Source organism: Astyanax mexicanus, chromosome 13 (genome assembly GCF_023375975.1).
Source record: "Astyanax mexicanus isolate ESR-SI-001 chromosome 13, AstMex3_surface, whole genome shotgun sequence".
Lineage (NCBI taxonomy): Eukaryota > Metazoa > Chordata > Actinopteri > Characiformes > Acestrorhamphidae > Astyanax > Astyanax mexicanus.
The window spans coordinates 48,214,165-48,233,880 of record NC_064420.1 but is presented as its reverse complement, the minus strand read 5'-3'; the positions used below and the strand labels follow the sequence as shown (position 1 = coordinate 48,233,880).

The following is a 19,716-nucleotide window of genomic DNA, read 5'->3' as shown; positions in this document are numbered from 1 at the left end:
AATTCTGCAATATTCCCAGTTCTGCAAAGGGTTCTTTGTACAATGCATAGAAGAACTAGCTTTGTTTGAAACCATGTTTGAAAGAGAGATTTGTGGGTGTGAACAACATTTTAATGGGCTTTAAACCAAGAACCCTGATTTGTTTTTCTGTAATGTGGAAAACCTTTTGTAGGTGATGATACCCTTAATTAAATAACCCATTCTTTCACAGTGTAGAACCATTTAAAAACCATTAGTGGGCATACTGTAAATCTTAACAGATATTTAATGGTTTACTCAAGATAAATATTATGTGGAGGAAATGTTATCTTTGATGTTCAACCAAAAGTGGTTCTTCTTGTAATGCGTTGAACAAAGAACCCATTCTTAAGAATAGAAATGACCATAAATAAAGAAATTATGTTCTCTACTTCTTAAAATACTTAATAAACCATGTGATGTGCCCTTTGGAGTTTGTCGATATGATTTATTTTTATACTTTTTTTTTTTTTTTTACTTAAATAAATAACTAGAAGCATTCATTAGCATCTAGGTGATTCCTTGAGTTGTGAGTGATGGTGTTGCCATGTGTGACTCTGAGAAATTGACCTTCTGAGTGCATCAGTAGACTGGAAAGAACATGTGGAACAGGTGGAGAAACTCCCAAAGCTCGTTGGAAGGGCAGTCAGAGCTTTTCACAGAGTTTCGTTTAGTGTTTCGTGGCCCAGGAACTTCCTGTTGATGCGTTGGTCCTGTTGTTATACTTTATGCATCGTTATGTAGGTTTATACTGTAGGTTTGCATGCTTGATCCAAGGTAACCAGTGCCATTAACCATCACACCAAACGCTTTTACCATTACCTTTTAAATAGTCAGTCATTCTCACCAGACAACACCATGTAACAGGTCAAAATCCTGAAGTCCCAAAAGTCTTGGGTTTTGTTCATTTTTTTGTTTTTTACTATAATATTTGGCAGTATCAAAGTATTTGAGGCTTATTTCTTCCAATCCATGCAATCCATGAAGGTGGAAGAGGCGTATACTGTTGGTTGGACGACTTTTCCTTCAAGACGTCCCCATTTTTGTGTTCTTTCCAAGTCAACCCCCCCCCCCAACAAATTGTTCAAATTCCCTCTTTCTAAAGGAAGTCACTCTGCATCTCATTGGACAGCTGGCTGACCGCCACCTCGCTGTGTGTGGATCCGGTGAGCATCAGTACCGTTCTTTGAGGCGTGGCGTCCGAGCAGTGACCTTTATTACCTTTCTTCCCGTCCGGACAGTGCCTGCAGGCCTGGTGGCTTTCGTGAAGTCCGTTGGAAAGCCGCGTAGAGTCGCACTCCTCGTTTCCGTGCTGCGTAGGGTGGCACGCGCTTTTCCGCGTCGGCTCTGGTTGGCAAACGCACGGGCACATCATCGTCCTGCACTTGGCGGCGTCCCTGCACAGGGACTTGCGGAAGTTGGGCTTGAAGCCCAGGTAGACCATTGGGTTGTAGAGTGTGGAGGACTTGGCGAAAATGGCGGCGAACGCGAACGCCACTGGAGGAACCATGTCCGGGTTGACGAAGGCCGCCCACATGGAGATGGCGGCGTACGGACTCCACGCCACCAGGAAGCCGATACACACTGCCACAGAGAGCTGGGGGTGGAAGAAACAGTAGAAAGAAGCATCAAGACGTGGAGCAGAGATCAAACTCCTTACTTAACCCTTAGGTTCTCAGCTTAATTACTCAGGAATCCCTTCACACATAAACATAATCTATATATGGTTAGAAAGGGCGGAACTTACTCTTTCACTATTTCTTAAAAATAGTGATCACATCCCAGTGCAGTAAAGCTAAATCTAAAAGAAACCCATTGAGAAAAACACCTAAAAAAGTGAAAAATCTCCTTCCCCAACCAATATTATTTACCTTTAGTGCTTCAAACATATTTATATGATGTTTCAAACCAAATAATATCAGTAAATAAAGACTCAAAAGAAACTACCTGCTTTACTCAAACTAAAACTAGGTATGGTGTGCGCACTACTTTATATAGTTTGCACATTTTTACTAGTAGTACTTGTTTTGCAGTTTACATTTTTATATATAGTTTTCTTTGTGTTTCCTGATTAAAATACTGAAAGGCATAGGCTGCTCTGAGTGTCAGGTTTTTAGTATCTACATGTATCCTAGAGGTGTGATTATTGAATATCAAGAAAAAATAAATCCGCCTGATGCTGTTTCTCCATGTATTTTATCAAAGTAATAATTAATAAGCCATGTAATGAACTATATATCATTAAATATTCTTATGCTTTCAACTCATAAACACTCTAGTCTAACCCTTTTTTGAAAAGATATCTTGGGTGTGAATATATTTAAAATCTATACATTTAAAAAAAAAAACAGGCGCTTGGTAAAATTTTGAGCAAAACATGATCAGTTCCAGGAAAATATAACAATTCTGCTTCCTTTTAAATGATTATATATTTTAAGCAGCCGTATGTCTTCTGGAGTAAAAGAGATCAGGGCATGTGTTTGTCTGATATAATTACTGTGTTATAAGACCTGAAAGAGGAACTGAAAACAAAAACGGAGAAAAAACACACAGAAACAGCCTAGAGTTCAAAGGGTTAATCAAGCAAGGTCTCATTCTGCTAAAATCCACTTTTATTCTGCTTTCTTGTTCCTTGTGAAATACAGTAGGTCTCTCTGAGTTGTATACGATGCTGCACATAAAACTGTTCTTCAGCCTTCATTGTCTGCAGTAGCTAGTAAAAAAGAAAATCCTCAGAAATACGAGTTGATCAGAGAGAGATGTTTTCTGAGCTACAACTGATCACTCTCGCTGCTTTTAGACTCTTTGGCTCGTTTTCTGTGCTACAACTGAACACTCTCACTGTTTTTAGACTCTTTTGCTCGTTTTTTGGGCTACAACTCTCACCACTTTTTAACTCTTTGGTCCCTATCGTACACCCTGCGCAAGGTGTGTAGCGTGTTGCGTTGCCATCGTATACCCGGTCAAAAGTCTATTTTTACGCCTTGCGCACGCGTCCTTAAAATAGCAATGAACTTCTGGAATATATTAACGCTTATGGGCGTGGTGGTTTGGAAAGGACGTGTGTTCAGGTAAATGTCTGGCGTGTTTCTATCTTGGCGGCGGAAAAACTCGTTGCGCGATTTATCCTGTGAAAGGACGTCGAAATTCAATGGTCAGTCGCGCAACCAGAGCTGAATCAGATCACCCTGCGCCCTGCGCTCCAAAAAAACCCATACCATCACTTCTTTACCACAATAATAAAAAAAAAACTTACCCAGAGCCTTTAGCAATTAACTCTAAAAATAAAATATACTTAAAAATCTGCATGACAGTTATAAGGACTTATATTTATGTTCAGTACGCACACTTAATAACTGTAGCTTAATTTCAGCAGACAGGCATTCTGCTGTTTGAGAATTTTATCAGATGCTTATTCTCACTCAAATGCTGGAGTTTTAGAAATTAAAAATAAACATAATGGACAAATCGACTAAACATATTTTTTTATTTCACTTCGCTATTATTTAACTAAAAATTCAATTTTATTATTATTATTTTTTTATATATATATGAAAAATAAAGCACATTGTCACCCTGGCCTCTGTTGTTGTCCGTCAATTATATAAAACTTAAAACGTTTAAAATACACAGAAATATAAAGCTATATGTTAGCTTTCGTTTCTTATCACCAGGGCAAATTTATAAAAATATTAAATATATTAATTAATTAACGAAAATCTGGTTCAGCCTCAAAAAAGACCGCAGGCGCGGAATGAACAGAAGACAGAGCGCAGCTGCCTCTTAAAGGGGATGGATACAGACACACTGATTGGTTTATTTCACGTTACGCCCAAAACACACCCATGAATAATTAAGGGAATTAAAACACACCCTTTGCGCCATTGGAGCTGCGCAAGGCGTATTTTTCGCTCCCTTACAATAGCAAAGACACAGGACATGGCTCTAAATCCAGCTGCGCAAAGCGCAAATTACTAGTGCACTATAGATCGTTAAATTTGGGCCCTTTGGCTCATTCATCTTCTTGGCTACAAATGCACAGTGGCTGGTAGAGCAATGGTTTCTGACTGAGCGTGCTCTCTCTCTCCCCAAATCCCAAAACTTACGGACATCAGATTTAATGTTACGGCTGATTTGATTAAAGTAAGAAAACAAACAAAAAGACAAAAGCTGTAAATTAAACCAGCATCACTAATACGAAACCAGTAAACACAAAGGATTAGACTCAGCTGGAAACACTGATTGGGAACACGGTCTGTCTGAGGCTCACAGCCAGAGACGACAAGATAAGAAGACGAGTCAGAAGAAGAATTATTTAATAATATTTTCACCTTGACGATGAGAGTTTGAGCGTTGACTATTTTGTTCTGGGGGGAGACGTGCTGCTGCACCGCCTGCCGGGACCCTCGCACCGTCATCAGGATGAAGGCGTAGGAGAAGAAGATGATGGTGCAGGGCACGATGTAGCAGAAGAAGAACAGGCAGATGATGTAGGACATGGCGGTCAGGCTGTGGTGGGGAGCGTACCAGTCGATACAGCAGGCCGTGCCGTACGGTTCAGAGCCGTACTGCCCCCAGCCCGACAGAGGACCCACCGCAAACACCGCCGAGTAACACCAGACCCCCACCACCAACAGCAGAGCATGAGACGACGAGAACTTATTACCTGCAGAGAGAAAAAAAAAACATGCAATTATTATATTAATTATTATCTTTGGTGATGCTGACAAGGTATTAAAGTCAGTTGTTTTAATGGTTTGTGTGCATGTAGTCCTGCATCATGCAGCCGTCTGCCAATGGTGCTGGCACTAGCAGGATAACTGATGGATGGCATCATTGCTCCCTGATTGTTGGGTCACTCTGTGCATGTGGGCAATCCATCAGCTTCCCCTCTCTGTGGTTCATACAGGTTTCCCAGATCCTTCCTGTTGCTGGTGCTTCCCTGTTTCTATCTACTGTCAAAGCCATCAGTAACTCAGGAAGCCACTTATGTTGGAGATGGAGCTTCCACAACTAGACATTTTTAAAAGGAATGAAAAGACAATGGAATACGACTTTCACAGTCACTTGTTTTACTGATTTTTGTGCATGTAGTCCTGCATCATGCAGCCGTCTGCCAATGGTGCTGGCACTATTTGCTCCCTGATTGTTGGGTTACTCTGTGCATGTCGGCAATAAATCAGCTTCCCTTCTCTGTGGTTCATATAGGTTTCTCAAATCCTTCATCTTGCTGGTGCTTCCCTGTTTCTATCTACTGTCAACGCCAACAGCATGCTATGGTAATATCCGTCTATCCTATACTGTATTTAAAACAAATTTAGTCAACAAATTGCCACATGCACTCGTTACTCATTGTTTTTTTTTAAAGGAATGAAAAGACGATGAAATAAGACCTTTACAGACAGTTGTTTTACTGATTTTTGTGCATGTAGTCCTGCATCATGCAGCCGTCTGCCAATGGTGCTGGCACGATTTGCTCCCTGATTGTTGGGTCACTCTGTGCATGTCGGCAATACATCAGCTTTCCCTCTTTGTGGTTCATTTAGGTTTCCTAGATCCTTCATGTTGCTGGTGCTTCCCTGTTTCTATCAACTGTCAACGCCAACAGCATGCTATGGTAATATCCGCCTATCCTATACTGTATTTAAAACAAATTTAGTCAACAAATTGCCACATGCACTAGTTACTCATCGTCTATTTTTTTTTTTTTTTTGCCATCAGTAACTCAGGAAGCCACTCATGTTGGAGAGGGAGCTTCCACAACTACACATTTTAAAAGGAATGAAAATACGATGGAATGAGACTTTTACAGTCACTTGTTTTACTGATTTTTGTGCATGCAGTCCTGTATCATGCGGCCGTCTGCCAATAGTGATGGCACTATTTGCTCCCTGATTGTTGGGTTACTCTGCATGTCGGCAATACATCAGCTTCCCCTCTCTGTGGTTCATATAGGTTTCTCAAATCCTGTATCTTGCTGGTGCTGCCCTGTTTCTATCTACTGTCAACGCCAACAGCATGCTATGGTAATATCCGCCTATCCTATTCTGTATGTAAAACAAATTTAGTCAACAAATTGCCACATGCACTCGTGACTCACTGTCTTTTTTTTGTTTTTGCAATCAGTAACTCAGGAAGCCACTCATGTTGGAGACGGAGCTTCTACAACTAGACATTTTAAAAGGAATGAAAAGACGATGGAATAAGACCTTTACAGACAGTTCTTTTACTGATTTTTGTACATGTAGTTCTGTGAAATGCAGCCGTCTGCCAATGGTGCTGGCACAATTTGCTCCCTGATTGTTGGGTCACTCTGTGCATGTCGGCAATAAGTCATCTCCTCCTCTCTGTGGTTCATATAGGTTTCCCAGATCCTTGCTGTTGCTGGTGCTTCCCTGTTTCTATCTACTGTCAACGCCAACAGCATGCTATAGAGTAAAATCCGCTTGTATATAAAACAAATTTATTCAACAAATTGCCACATGCACTCGTGACTCACTGTCTTTTTTTTGTTTTTGCAATCAGTAACTCAGGAAGCCACTCATGTTGGAGACGGAGCTTCTACAACTAGACATTTTAAAAGGAATGAAAAGACGATGGAATAAGACCTTTACAGACAGTTGTTTTACTGATTTTTGTACATGTAGTTATGTGAAATGCAGCCGTCTGCCAATGGTGCTGGCACAATTTGCTCCCTGATTGTTGGATCACTCTGTGCATGTCGGCAATAAGTCATCTCCTCCTCTCTGTGGTTCATATAGGTTTCCCAGATCCTTGCTGTTGCTGGTGCTTCCCTGTTTCTATCTACTGTCAACGCCAACAGCATGCTATAGAGTAAAATCCGCTTGTATATAAAACAAATTTATTCAACAAATTGCCACATGCACTCGTGACTCATCTTCTCTCTTTTTTTTTTTGCTCTCAGTAACTCAGGAAGCCACTCTTGTTTGAGACAGAGCTTCTAATGAGCAGACTGTGTGTGAGCTTGTCCCGCTACCAGGAAAAGCTTCAAACACTTCAAAGGCTCGGCCCTGCTCTCCAAAAGCTTCTGGGACGGAAGAAAACCGTCTGCATCTCATTTCCGATTTCTCGCTGCTCCCGCCGGCTCCACCGACTCGCCCACTCCTGCAGCTCCTTCATGTGGTGCAGGTTTAAGTAGGTGTGATATATGTGGCGGCTCGTCTGCTGCCCTAGTATACTTATTAAACCATGTGGTGAGGTTAAGAAGACCCGGAGAGGCAGGCTGTCTCTTTCTTTCTCTCCTCTGGTCTTTATTTTGAACATATATACAACAAAAATAATCCTAACTGATTATTTAGCTTCTGCAACTGCATATACATCTCCTGTGCTGCATTCAAGCTCCTCTGAAGTGCTTAACATACTAGGGCTGCAACGATTAGTCGATATAATCGATAATGTCGATTATTTCAATTTGTCGACTACAAATTTCATTGTCGACTAATCGTTAACAAAGTGCTGGGGACAGATGTCTCCAAAAGTGCCCAAACACAACAGATTACATATTTAATCACTAAATATCATTACTTTCCACATTTAAAAAACATTCAGACATTTAAATGGCATTTAAATCTCATGTTCTGCTGTTTCTATCGTTTTTAGCGATGGCATAAATAAAAATAAATTGACTAATCGAAAAAATAATCGCCAGATTATTCGAATACCAAAATATAATCATTAGTTGCAGCCCTAATACATACATACAACCAGTATAAAAAAATCACTAAATACAAAAAATAAAATAAAATAAAATAAAATAAGGCATTTAAATAAAATATGCAGCTTAATATCAGTTACATGTGATCGTATAGTTTTTTTTTTATAGTCAGACGAAAAACATTTTTTTCTCTCTTTTTAGAGAAAGATTTTTTTAGAGAGATTTTTTCTTTTACATTAACATTTACCTTGATTAAATAAATATAACCACAACATACCTGACCATACACAACAAAAAAATAATCCCAGCCCATTATTATTATATTATTATTATACTCTATCTATCTATCTATCTATCTATCTATCTATCTATCTATCTATCTATCTATCTATCTATCTATCTATTTATCTATTAAGCGTCTGCAACTACATTTTACATATATACATCTATAAAATATGAAACAAAAGAAAATACAGCACATGAGCTACATGTTCAGGCTCATTCTCTAAAATTTAGTGTTTTGGCACCAAAACGGCTGTAATTCAGAGCTGATAACCAGACCGGAGCAGAAATAATTAATTATTAGACAAAAATATGCCTTAATACCAGTTAATAATACACAGAAGTGTGACTTAAACTGATATAAAACCTCATTTTGCCAGTAAGAGCTTAAAACAGCACTTTTTACGGAGCTCCTCGGCTCTGCTTACTTCCTGCACTGCAGGGAATTGTAGTTCAAAATAAAAGCCCAGAAAAATATTTACCTTTTTACTGTTAAAACACATCAACCTCCAACAGGGGCAGAAATAATTAATTATTAGACAAAGTATGCTTCAATACCTGCTACAAATATGCAGAAGTGTGGCTAGAACTGATATAAAACCTCATTTTGCCAGTAAGTTGTCTTAAAAATACTTAAAAATACTAAAAAAACAGCACTGCTTTGTTAGGGGAATTGTAGTTCAAAATAAAAGCCCAGAAAAATATTTACCTTTTTACTGTTAAAACACATCAACCAACCTCCAACAGGGGCAGAAATAATTAATTATTAGACAAAGTATGCTTCAATACCTGTTAAAAATACACAGAAGTGTGGCTAGAACTGTTATAAACCTCATTTTACTAGGAAGTTGTCTTAAAAATACTTATATTTGCTTAAAACCTCTCTGCTTTTTTAGGGGAATTGTAGTTCAAAATAAAAGCCCAGAAAAATAATGACCTTTTTACTTTTAAAACACGTCAACTAACCTCCAACAGGAGTGTAAAATATAAGAAGAGTCTCTTTTGTTCTCTTTTGTAAAGGTTAATATAATTATAATAATTTTGTAAGAATGAATTTAATTTTATATAGTTGTTTTCCGAGTCTTTTTAACTCCGTTACATATATTCAAACACTCGCGTGTATTTTCTGCATATATTTAGATATGTTACGACCCCCAGCGTGAGCCTCAGCCCAGAGTTAATCACGTTTTGCGAGGAGAAAGATATGGTCCCGTTCTGCGGAGCTTAGCTCAGCCGGGAGGCCGTGAGATCCGCAGTGTTACACAACCCCTCTTTCCTCCGTCTTCACACTGAACTGGACCTCAAACTGTTTTTATTTTCAATTTTATAGGATGTAATTATCGTCTCTCTGCAGGGCTGGAGGTTCAGAGGCGATGGCTCAAGATCAAGATCATGTGAAGCGAGAGAAAGATCTGCCTCGCGCACGACTCGCTCCCGGCTGGGCTGATAAAAAGATTAGAATTATTAGTGCAAATTATGCAGCTGGATTTGATTGCTGGAAGCTTCTGCTTTAGATATGATGCGTCCATCTGTGGCCATGAGTTACAGCATTATAACCTCACTCTTTTAAAAACAGGCATGCCTCACATCGTCCTACGAAATGCTATAAAGAAAATGTATTCTGCTTCCATAGGCACAAATCTATTCCTAAGAAGAATCACAACAATTTTCTTCTAAAGACGCAAGTTTTTACAGTGGATAATTAAATGTAAATTAAATAAAGTAAGATAAAGTAAGAAATGTAAAATGCCATTATACAGCTCTGGAGATCACTTTAAAAGTGATGAGTTTCTTTGATTTTACCAAATTAAAAACCTCTGGAATATAATCAAGAGGAAGATGGATGATCACAAGCCATCAAACCACCAAACTGAACTGCTTGAATTTTTGCAACAGGAGTAAAGCAGCATAAAGTTATCCAAAAGCAGTGTGTAAGACTGGTGGAGGAGAACATGATGCCAAGATGCATGATTTTAACTGTGATTAAAAACCAACCAGGGTTATTCCACCAAATATTGATTTCTGGACTCTTAAACCTTAATGAATATGATTTTTTTTATTATTATTATTATTTGAGGTCTCAAAGCTCTGCATCTGTTTTGTTATTTCAGCCATTTCTCATTTTCTGCAAATAAATTACTATTTTTATTTGTAATTTGGGAGAAATGTTGTCTGTAGTTTATAGAATAAAACAACAATGTTCATTTTACTCAAACATAAACCTAAAAATGGCAAAATCAGAGAAACGGATTCAGAAACTGAAGTGCTCTCTTCATTTTTTTCAGATCTGTATTTGAGTTTTAAAAATAAATATCCAAAAGCAGTGTGTAAGACTGGTGGAGGAGAACATGTTGTCAAGATGCATGAAAAAAACTGTGATTAAAAACCAGGGTTATTCCACCAAATATTGATTTCTGAACTCTTAAAACTTTATGAATATGAACTTGTTTTCTTTGCATTTCGAGATAAAACAAACGTGGGGCACAATTAAAAAGAAGTATATTTGATGGCTGGTTCAGGTACATTTATGACATATTGCTATCTTGGCAATGGAAAAACAGGTGCTCAACTGACTAAACACAACATGACAGACGTCAGCAGTCTGACGTTCATTGTTATCTTGGCAACACAGGCGCGCACAAACCCAACTTTTACATTAGCAACAAACAGAATACTAAACAAAATAAAGGCGAGAAGGCGAGAACGAGCATGTTCGTTTCTTGTGCTGAAAAATGTTGGACACATCCAGGTAGCTGCGCCATTAAAATAGCAATGCACCAAAGTCAGAGCGCACATGACTCTTAAAGGGAATTATGAGCAAGAGATAAGCTGGTTTATTTCACGTTATGCCCAAAACTCACACATGATTACGAGTTTTAAAATCGTCAGCGGGAGAGGTTGATGCGTTTTAAAATCGTCGGGGGGGGTGAGAGGTTGATGCGTTTTAAAATCGTCGGGGGGGTGAGAGGTTGATGCGTTTTAAAATCGTCAGCGGGGGGGTGGGATGCGTATTAAAATCGTCAGCGGGGGGGAGATGCGCTTTTAAAATCATCAGGGGAGAGATGCATGTTAAAATTGTCAGGGGGGGTGGGGGGTAGATGCGTTTTAAAATCGTCGGGGGGGGTGAGAGGTTAATGCGTTTTTACAATCATCAGGGGGGGGAGATGCATGTTAAAATCGTCAGGGGGGGTTGATGCGTTTTAAAATCGTCAGCAGGGGGGTGGGATGCGCTTTTAAAATCATCAGGGGGGGGAGATGCATGTTAAAATCGTCAGGGGGGTGGCGGGTAGATGCGTTTTAAAATCGTCGGGGGGGGGTGAGAGGTTGATGCGTTTTAAAATCGTCAGCGGGGGGAGATGCGCTTTTAAAATCATCAGGGGGGGGAGATGCATGTTAAAATCGTCGGGGGGGTGAGAGGTTGATGCGTTATAAAATCGTCAGCGGGGGGTGGGATGCGTGTTAAAATCATCAGGGGGGGTGGGGGGTAGATGCGTTTTAAAATCGTCGGGGGGGGTGAGAGGTTGATGCGTTATAAAATCGTCAGCGGGGGGGATGCGCTTTTAAAATCATCAGGGGGGAGATGCATGTTAAAATCGTCAGCGGGGGGGATGCGCTTTTAAAATCATCAGGGGGGAGATGCATGTTAAAATCGTCGGGGGGGTGAGAGGTTGATGCGCTTTTAAAATCATCAGGGGGGAGATGCATGTTAAAATCGTCAGCGGGGGGGATGCGCTTTTAAAATCATCGGGGGGGGGAGATGTGTGTTAAAATCGTCAGCGGGGGGGATGCGCTTTTAAAATCATCGGGGGGGGAGATGCATGTTAAAATCGTCAGCGGGGGGGATGCGCTTTTAAAATCATCGGGGGGGGAGATGTGTGTTAAAATCGTCGGGGGGATGGGGGTTAGATGCACTTGTAAAATCAGCGGGGGGGAGATGTGTTTTAAAATCGTCAGCGGGGGGGAAAGGTCTCTTAAATCGTAAGCGGGGGGGAGGGGTAGATGCTGTTTTAAATCTTTAGCGGGGGGGTCGATGCTCTTTTAAAGCAGCGGGGGGGGGGGGGGGGGTGCGTTCTGTCATTACTTTCCCACCGCACTCCGCAAATTTATTTGGGGCTTTGATTTGGCGCCCCCTCTAGTGCAGCGCCCCTATGCGTCGCATACGCTGCATACCCCCTTGCCAAGGAGTGATGAGGGAACAGAGCATCGCCAATTATTTGTGTTCTCAGACTCCGGCTGCTGAGGGCAAAGCAGCAGGACTTGGGATTCAAACGGGTGATCTTTAGGTCATAGTTCCATTAGTAGTTCCATAATTCCAAATGTCTGCTAAACCATGCAGAATTATTTTTAAATATCTACATTATAGTACAGCTCTGGAAAAAAGTTTCTGTTTCAGTTTCTGAATCAGTTTCTCTAATTTTACTATTTATAGGTTTATGTTTGAGTAAAATGAACATGAACTATAAACTACGGACAACATTTCTATCAAACTTCTAATATAAATATTGTCATTTAGAGCATTTATTTGCAGAAAATGAGAAATGTCTGAAATAACAAAATAATAGATTCAGAGCTTTCAGACCTCAAATAATGCAAAAAAAAAAGAAAAAGAAAATCATATTCATAATGTTTTAAGAGTTCAGAAATCAATATTTGGTGGAATAACCCTGTTTTTTAATCACAGTTTTTATGCATCTTGGCACCATGTTCTCCTCCACCAGTCTTACACACTGCTTTTGGATAACTTTATGCTGCTTTACTCCTGGTGCAAAAATCCAAGCAGTTCAGTTTGGTGGTTTGATGGCTTGTGATCATCTGTCTTGCTCTTGATTTTATTTCAGAGGGTTTTAATTTGGTAAAATCTGAGAAACTCGTCGTTTTTAAGTGCTCTCTAATTTTCTTAGAGCTGTATACTGTATTATAGACCAGTCTGAGATCAGAAGATTCTCTCAGAGCTGAATGCTGATTCGCTATGCTCGGCCAGTTGAATGAAATGATGTGGTTTCACACCTATTCATGAGACGATATATATATACATATCAAACAGTGGCTGTCAAATCGCTGGAATGTTCCTGTAAGAAATATGAAAGTACAGGATGTGTGTAATATCTGTCAGCGTCAGATGAAAAGGTATTCAGTGTTGCAATTCAAGTGTCAGAAATAGATTTTACTCACTCTTTTCATTCATGAAACTTGTTATTTGTCCAAGGACACTCATCTCACAGCGAGAGTGGTGTTATCTAACTCAATATTGGCATGGGAATGACTTCACTGAGGGCTGTGTAAAGTATGGAGCCCAGGAAGGGCTGTGGATAAAAAAATAATTAAATCGAAAGAACGATATAGCAGTTAATGCTCACAATTTCTTTATTTCATGCTCACGATTTCTGTAATTCAAGCGAACTATTTTTGTGTGCAATAAGACAAGAAGCTTAGAGGGAAAGGAGCATTTTTCTCTCTTGATCTGCTACAGGGCTGCTGTGATTATAATCAGTTATCTTCATGTATAACTTACTGATTATTAATGCTCTAGAGTTACAGTTACATTGATAATACAGTGTCCAGATTTTGCCGTTGTGAGGTGGATGATCACAAGCCATCAAATCAAGCTGAACTGCTTGATTTTTTTTGCACCAGGAGTAAAGCAGCATAAAGTTATCCAAAAGCAGTGTGTAAGACTCGTGGAGGAGAACATGATGCCAAGATGCATGATTTTAACTGTGATTAAAAACCAGGGTTATTCCACCAAATATTGATTTCTGAACTCTTAAAATAGTGGTCTCTTAATTTATATTAGTGGTGCTAAATATAATACTAGTATATACTTGTATGTTTGAGGGTAGGTAAAGCCGTAACGTGGGGCGCTGGAATAAAGAATGCATGATGAATTGGTTAGAGGATTATTTTTACTTTATTATAAACATTTTTGCTTGGTTGTAAGGATTTCTGAATTAGAGCTTAGTTACAGTTGTGATCAAATTTATTCAACCCCCAATGCTGTGAAGGGTTTTATGGAATTCAGTGCACATTTGTAATTGTGTTCATAATGAAATCTTACAAGGACTTGTTAAAGAACTAAATGCAACTAAGATAGCATCAGTTGTTTTTGTCATAAAGTATTAAATGGCCTATTTGTGATTTCTTCATTGACACAATTATTCAACCCCTTTACGACTACCACTCCTAAGAACAGAGGTTCATTCCAGTGTTTTCAATCAGGTATTGAAAACACCTGTGGATGTCAACGAGCAGCAATCAAGCATGATAAGCACCAATTAGGCAGATTTAAAAGGACTGTGATACTCAGCTCCTTCTAGACATCTACTGGTGTGTTTACAAGCATGGTGAAGACAAGAGAATGGTCCCAGAAGACAAGAGAAGAGGTTATTGCTCTTCACAAGAATGGCAATGGATATAAAAAGATTGCGAAGTTGTTAAATATTCCAAGAGACACTATCGGAAGTATCATTCGCAAGTTGAAGTTAAAGGGCACAGTGGAAACGTTACCTGGTCGTGGCAGAAAGAAGATCCTGACCGCGACTGCTGTGCGCTACCTGAAGCGTAATGTGGAGAAAAACTGCTAAGACTGCTAAGGAACTGAAAAAAGACCTGTCAGATGTGGGCACTGAAGTTTCAGCTCAGACAATAAGGCGCGCACTGCATATCGAAGACCTCCATGCCAGAACTCCCAGGCGCACCCCCTTGCTGACTCCAAAGAACAAGAAAAGTCGACTGCAGTATGCCAAAAGTCATGTGGACAAGCCACAAAGGTTTTGGGCCAGTGTACTGTGGTCAGATGAAACTAAATTAGAACTGTTTGGGACAATGGACCAGCGCTATGTTTGGAGGAGGAAGAACCAGGCTTATGAACAAAAGAACACCTTGCCTACTGTGAAGCATGGCGGGGGGTCAATTATGCTTTGGGGCTGTTTTGCTTCTAATGGAACAGGAAAGCTTCAACGTGTGCAGGGTACCATGAATTCCCTTCAGTACGAGGAGATCTTGGAGGAAAATGTGATGGAGTCAGTCACAAACCTGCGGCTTGGGAGACGTTGGACCTTCCAACAGGACAATGATCCGAAGCACACATCCAAGTCCACTAGAGCATGGTTGAACATGAAAGGCTGGAACATTCTAGAGTGGCCATCGCAATCACCAGACTTAAATCCAATTGAGAACCTCTGGTGGGACCTAAAGAAGGCAGTTGCAGTGCGCAAGCCTAAGAATGTGACTGAACTGGAGGCTTTTGCCAATGAAGAATGGGCTAAGATACCCATAGGTCGCTGCAAGACACTTGTGTCAAGATATGCTTCACGCTTGAAAGCTGTCATAACTGGAAAAGGATGTTGTACTAAGTACTAAAAAAATAATGTCACTAGGGGGTTGAATAAAACTGATAATGATGTGAGCACAGAAAAGACATTTGTGGTTATTCCATCATAAATATTATGTTATATTTGTCTAATTTATAAGTGCCTCTTTGATATAATTGTAAATAAGATGACTGAAATGATCAAAATCAATGTCAAACTGGCCAAAACACTTTATTTCAGTGGGGGTTGAATAAATTTGATCACAACTGTAGCTGAGTATAAAAGAGCGTTTTCACACCTGTAGTTCAGATGATTAGTGTGTTTATTTGGAGCATTTGCAGGCATAAACCTAAACGCACTAAAATGTGCACCAATAAACCACAGGAAATTTTGCTGCGGTGCAAATCTTGACACTGCATTATATTATATAGATGTATTAAACACAGAGTAATCTATTTTAAGCGTTTTTGTTTCTTTTATTGTTGATGATTATGAAGCTTACAGCCAATAAAAACCCCAAAAAGACTCAGAAAATTAGAATATTATATAATAAGACCAATTGGTACTTTTGGTACGCAGTGTGGGCGGTGTGCCAAGTCCTGCTGAAAAATGAAATCTACATCTCCAAACCACCACTGATCATCAGTAAATTTTACATTTCATTTAAAGTAAATGAAGGGATCAGAGTCTGGAGGAAGAGTGGAGAGACACACAGTCCAAACTGCTCGAGGTCTAGTGTGAAGTTTCCACCAATCAGTGATGGTTTAGAGAGACATGTCTGTCATCTGCTGGTGTTGATCCACTGTGTTTTATTATCAAGTCTAAAGTCAGGGCAGTTTTGTTTTCCCACAAAATCTTACAGCACTTCATATCTTACAGCTTCCCTCTGCTACTGATAACTTTTATGGAGGTGCGGATTTCATTTTTCAGCAGGACTTGGCACACTGCCCACACTGCGTACCAAAAGTACCAATTGGTCTTAGTTATATATATTCTAATTTTCTGAGACACTGATTTTGGTTTTTTTTTATTGACTGTAAGCCATAGTCATCAACAATAAAATAAATAAACACTTAAAATAGATCACTCTGTGTTTAATGCATCTATATAATATATTAGTTTCACATTTTGAACTGAATTACTGTAAGGGTTAAACCTGTAAGGGTTAACTTCTTTACACTATGTCTATGTCCATTAATTATTCGAGTGAAATAAAGCTGGACAGTTTGCAGTGTTTTGATTCGCTGCTGAGCCCCGGGCTGCTACCATAAGATAACATGTCACTGCGGTTCTGGGAGAATGAATGGATTTGCAGTGTGCTTGTTTATCTTATAAAATACTAATAGACTAAGTGTAGCCCTCCTATGGGAGAAACACTCAATATCTCAATTTAAAGATAACATATATTGCTTTTCCATATAAAATCTTACCCATGCACACATAGAACATAGTCAAGACTGAGATTGGTTGGTTTGGTTGGTTTGTTTTGTACATATTGTACAGTTTCTTAATCTCACCTGTATTGTATTGTATTGTATTGTATTAACTCAAATTTTACTTCTTGCTCTGGAATCAAATTTAAAATTAAAACCCTATGCTGACTCAGACTTAATTATTTTAAAGTTTTGGTAATCCAGGAATGGTTTGAACTCAACTACTAAAATGATTCAGAGTTTACTACAAAGCTTTGCTCTTGATTTAGACTTTACTACAAAGTTTTGATCTTGAATCAAACCTTACTACAAGGTCTTGGTCTTGACTCAATTCTTGATACTTAATACTGTAGGTGCAGGATCTTGAGTCAAATCTGGGTACCACAGAGTCTTGGTCTTGACTCAAACTCAGCTCCTACAAAGTCTTGGTTTTGACTCAAACCTTACTACAAAACCTTGTCTGGTCTACTATCTTACTCTTAATTACTAAAAAAGTTTTTTTTCTGTTTAGTTGGACTTGACTACTTTAAAGTCTCAGTCCTGACTCAAACTCAACTACTGCAGGGTCTTGGTTTTGACTCAGACTCAACTGCTACAGGGCCTTGGTTTTGACTCAGACTCAACTACTACAAAGTCTCGGTCTTGACTCAAACCTTACTACAAAGTATTGGTTTTGGCTTAAACTCAACTGCAACAAAGTCTTGTTTTAGCTCAAACCGAACTGCAACAAAGTCTTGGTCTTGACTCAAACCTTACTACAAAGTCTTGGTCTTGACTCAAACTCAACCACTACAAAGTATTGGTTTTGACTTAAACTTAACTACTACAAACTACTACATGGGTTACATTTGGGTTAAATAGTGATACCACATCAACCACCTAACAACACCACAATAACAGCATAACACCACTTTGGATATCATGGCAATTTGGGTAGTAAACCATGGTAACTACTTAGCAACTTCATTGAGACCACCTGGAATACCAAAGCAACCAATCCAAAAATCCCAAAAAGTAATACAGTCATGTGTAAAAGTTAGTTTGTCTGTTATATCTTGTTAAATGTAACAAATCACCATTTGAATGTAATACAGTCAACCATCAACATCTGGTTGACATCTGACTCAGACTCGACTACTTGAATCAAACTTTACTGCAATGACTTGGTCTTGACTTAAACCTTACTACAAAGTCTTGATCTTGGTCTTGAAACTCAACTGCTACAAAGTCTTGGTTTTGACCCAAACTCAACTACTACAAAGTCTTGGTTTTAACCCAAACTCAACTACTACAAAGTCTTGTTTTTTACTTAAATTCAACTACTACAAAGTCTTGGTTTTAACCCAAACTCAACTACTACAAAGTCTTGTTTTTTACTTAAATTCAACTGCTACAAAGTCTTGGTTTTGACCCAAACTCAACTACTACAAAGTCTTGGTTTTAACCCAAACTCAACTACTACAAAGTCTTGTTTTTTACTTAAATTCAACTACTACAAAGTCTTGGTTTTAACCCAAACTCAACTACTACAAAGTCTTGTTTTTTACTTAAACTCAACTGCTACAAAGTCTTGGTTTTGACTTAAAACTACTACTACTACTACAAAGTGTGACTACATCAATGTCATCAGCTTGATTTGAATCGACATCAGCTCAGCCTCAATTCTTGATGTAAACTTGATACTGTAACTGCAGAATCTTGACTCAAACCTGGGTACTACAGAGTCTTGGTCTTGACTCAAACTCAACTTCTACAAAGTCTTGGTCTTGACTCAAATCCTACTACAAAGTCTTGGTTTTGACTTAAACTCAACTACTACAAAGTCTTGGACTTGATTGCCACAGTTTTGGTCTTGACTTTGAGTTGACTACTTCGCAGCTCAAACTTTTAATTTGTTAAAAAACTAATTCCAATTAAATGTTAATTCTTTTGGGAAATATATTATTGCTCTGGTAAAATGCACACAATACAAAAAACAGTTTAAGCTGATAGTTTTTTACTTTTCTCAGTTATTTTTTGAAGAACACAGGGAGTTATATTCATGCATTACAGAAAAAGACTGAGCCTAATTAGTAAATTATGTACATTTGATCACACAATTACTGCCAAAACGGTGTGTGATGTAGGAGGAACATCCCTGCCTCTTCCTGTCTTCCTCAGCCTGCTTAAATCTAAGTGGTGGGATCCAATAAACTTATAAAACTGATTTAATAAGTAGTGCCAGCTTTAAGACTGTGAATGAATAGAAGCTTTTAAATGCAGTGTTGCGTGAGTTATGTGATTCTGTCTTTGAGTTTCGTAACAGTTATATCGTAACACTGATGAGGCAAAGAAGATGCTCACAGATGTAAAAAGATAAAATATTATAAATAACAAAAAGAGAATCCAAAAATGTAATATGATCATGTGGAAAAGTAAAAAAAAAAAAACATAAAATGTTTGTCTGTTTTATTGTATTTTAATGTAACAAATCACCATTTAAATGTAAGAAAGCCAACCATCAACATAGGCTCCCATATTGTAGCAATCACTCAGGAACACCAAGGCAACCACTTGCTTATCAAAGCCATAGCAACCACCTAGCAAATTTCATTGAAACCACTTAGAATCCTAAAGCAACCACTTACCAACACAATGATTATTACCTAGTAAGCTCTTAGCATCATCACAGTAGAGAGAGAGGGCGAGTGCGCGAGAGAGACAGAGAGAGAGAAAGAAAGAGAGAAGGTGCGCTCTCCCTCTCTCTTTCTCCTGCTCTCTCCCTCTCTCAGTTCAGTTCAGTTCAGAGGTGCTTTATTAGCATGAATGTAATTACATACACTATTGCCAAAGCAATTAATAATACAAGTAAACAGACGTTATAAAAAAAAAAAATACTAATAATAACAAAAATAAAATACCTAAATAAATCTACAGATTAGAGAGAAAGAAAGAAAGAAAAAAAAACAGTAATATTAAAAAGGTTGAGTTATTAATAAAGAAAATAAGTAAAAGTAGT

The 19,716-nt window shown here is 38.7% G+C and overlaps 1 protein-coding gene across 1 annotated transcript in view; it reads right to left on the bottom strand.

Annotated features, from left to right (window-relative positions):
• Positions 1–564: 564 nt before the first annotated feature.
• Positions 565–19,716, bottom strand: part of opn7b (opsin 7, group member b) — a 36,282-nt gene continuing 17,130 nt past the window's right edge. Inside the window, exons 4-5 of the mRNA XM_007239428.3 lie at positions 4,350–4,684; positions 565–1,615 (exon numbers count right to left, since the gene is read on the bottom strand). Coding sequence (XP_007239490.3) covers positions 1,118–1,615; positions 4,350–4,684 — 833 coding nt within the window. The 3' untranslated portion in view covers positions 565–1,117. The remainder of the gene's footprint in view (positions 1,616–4,349; positions 4,685–19,716) is intronic.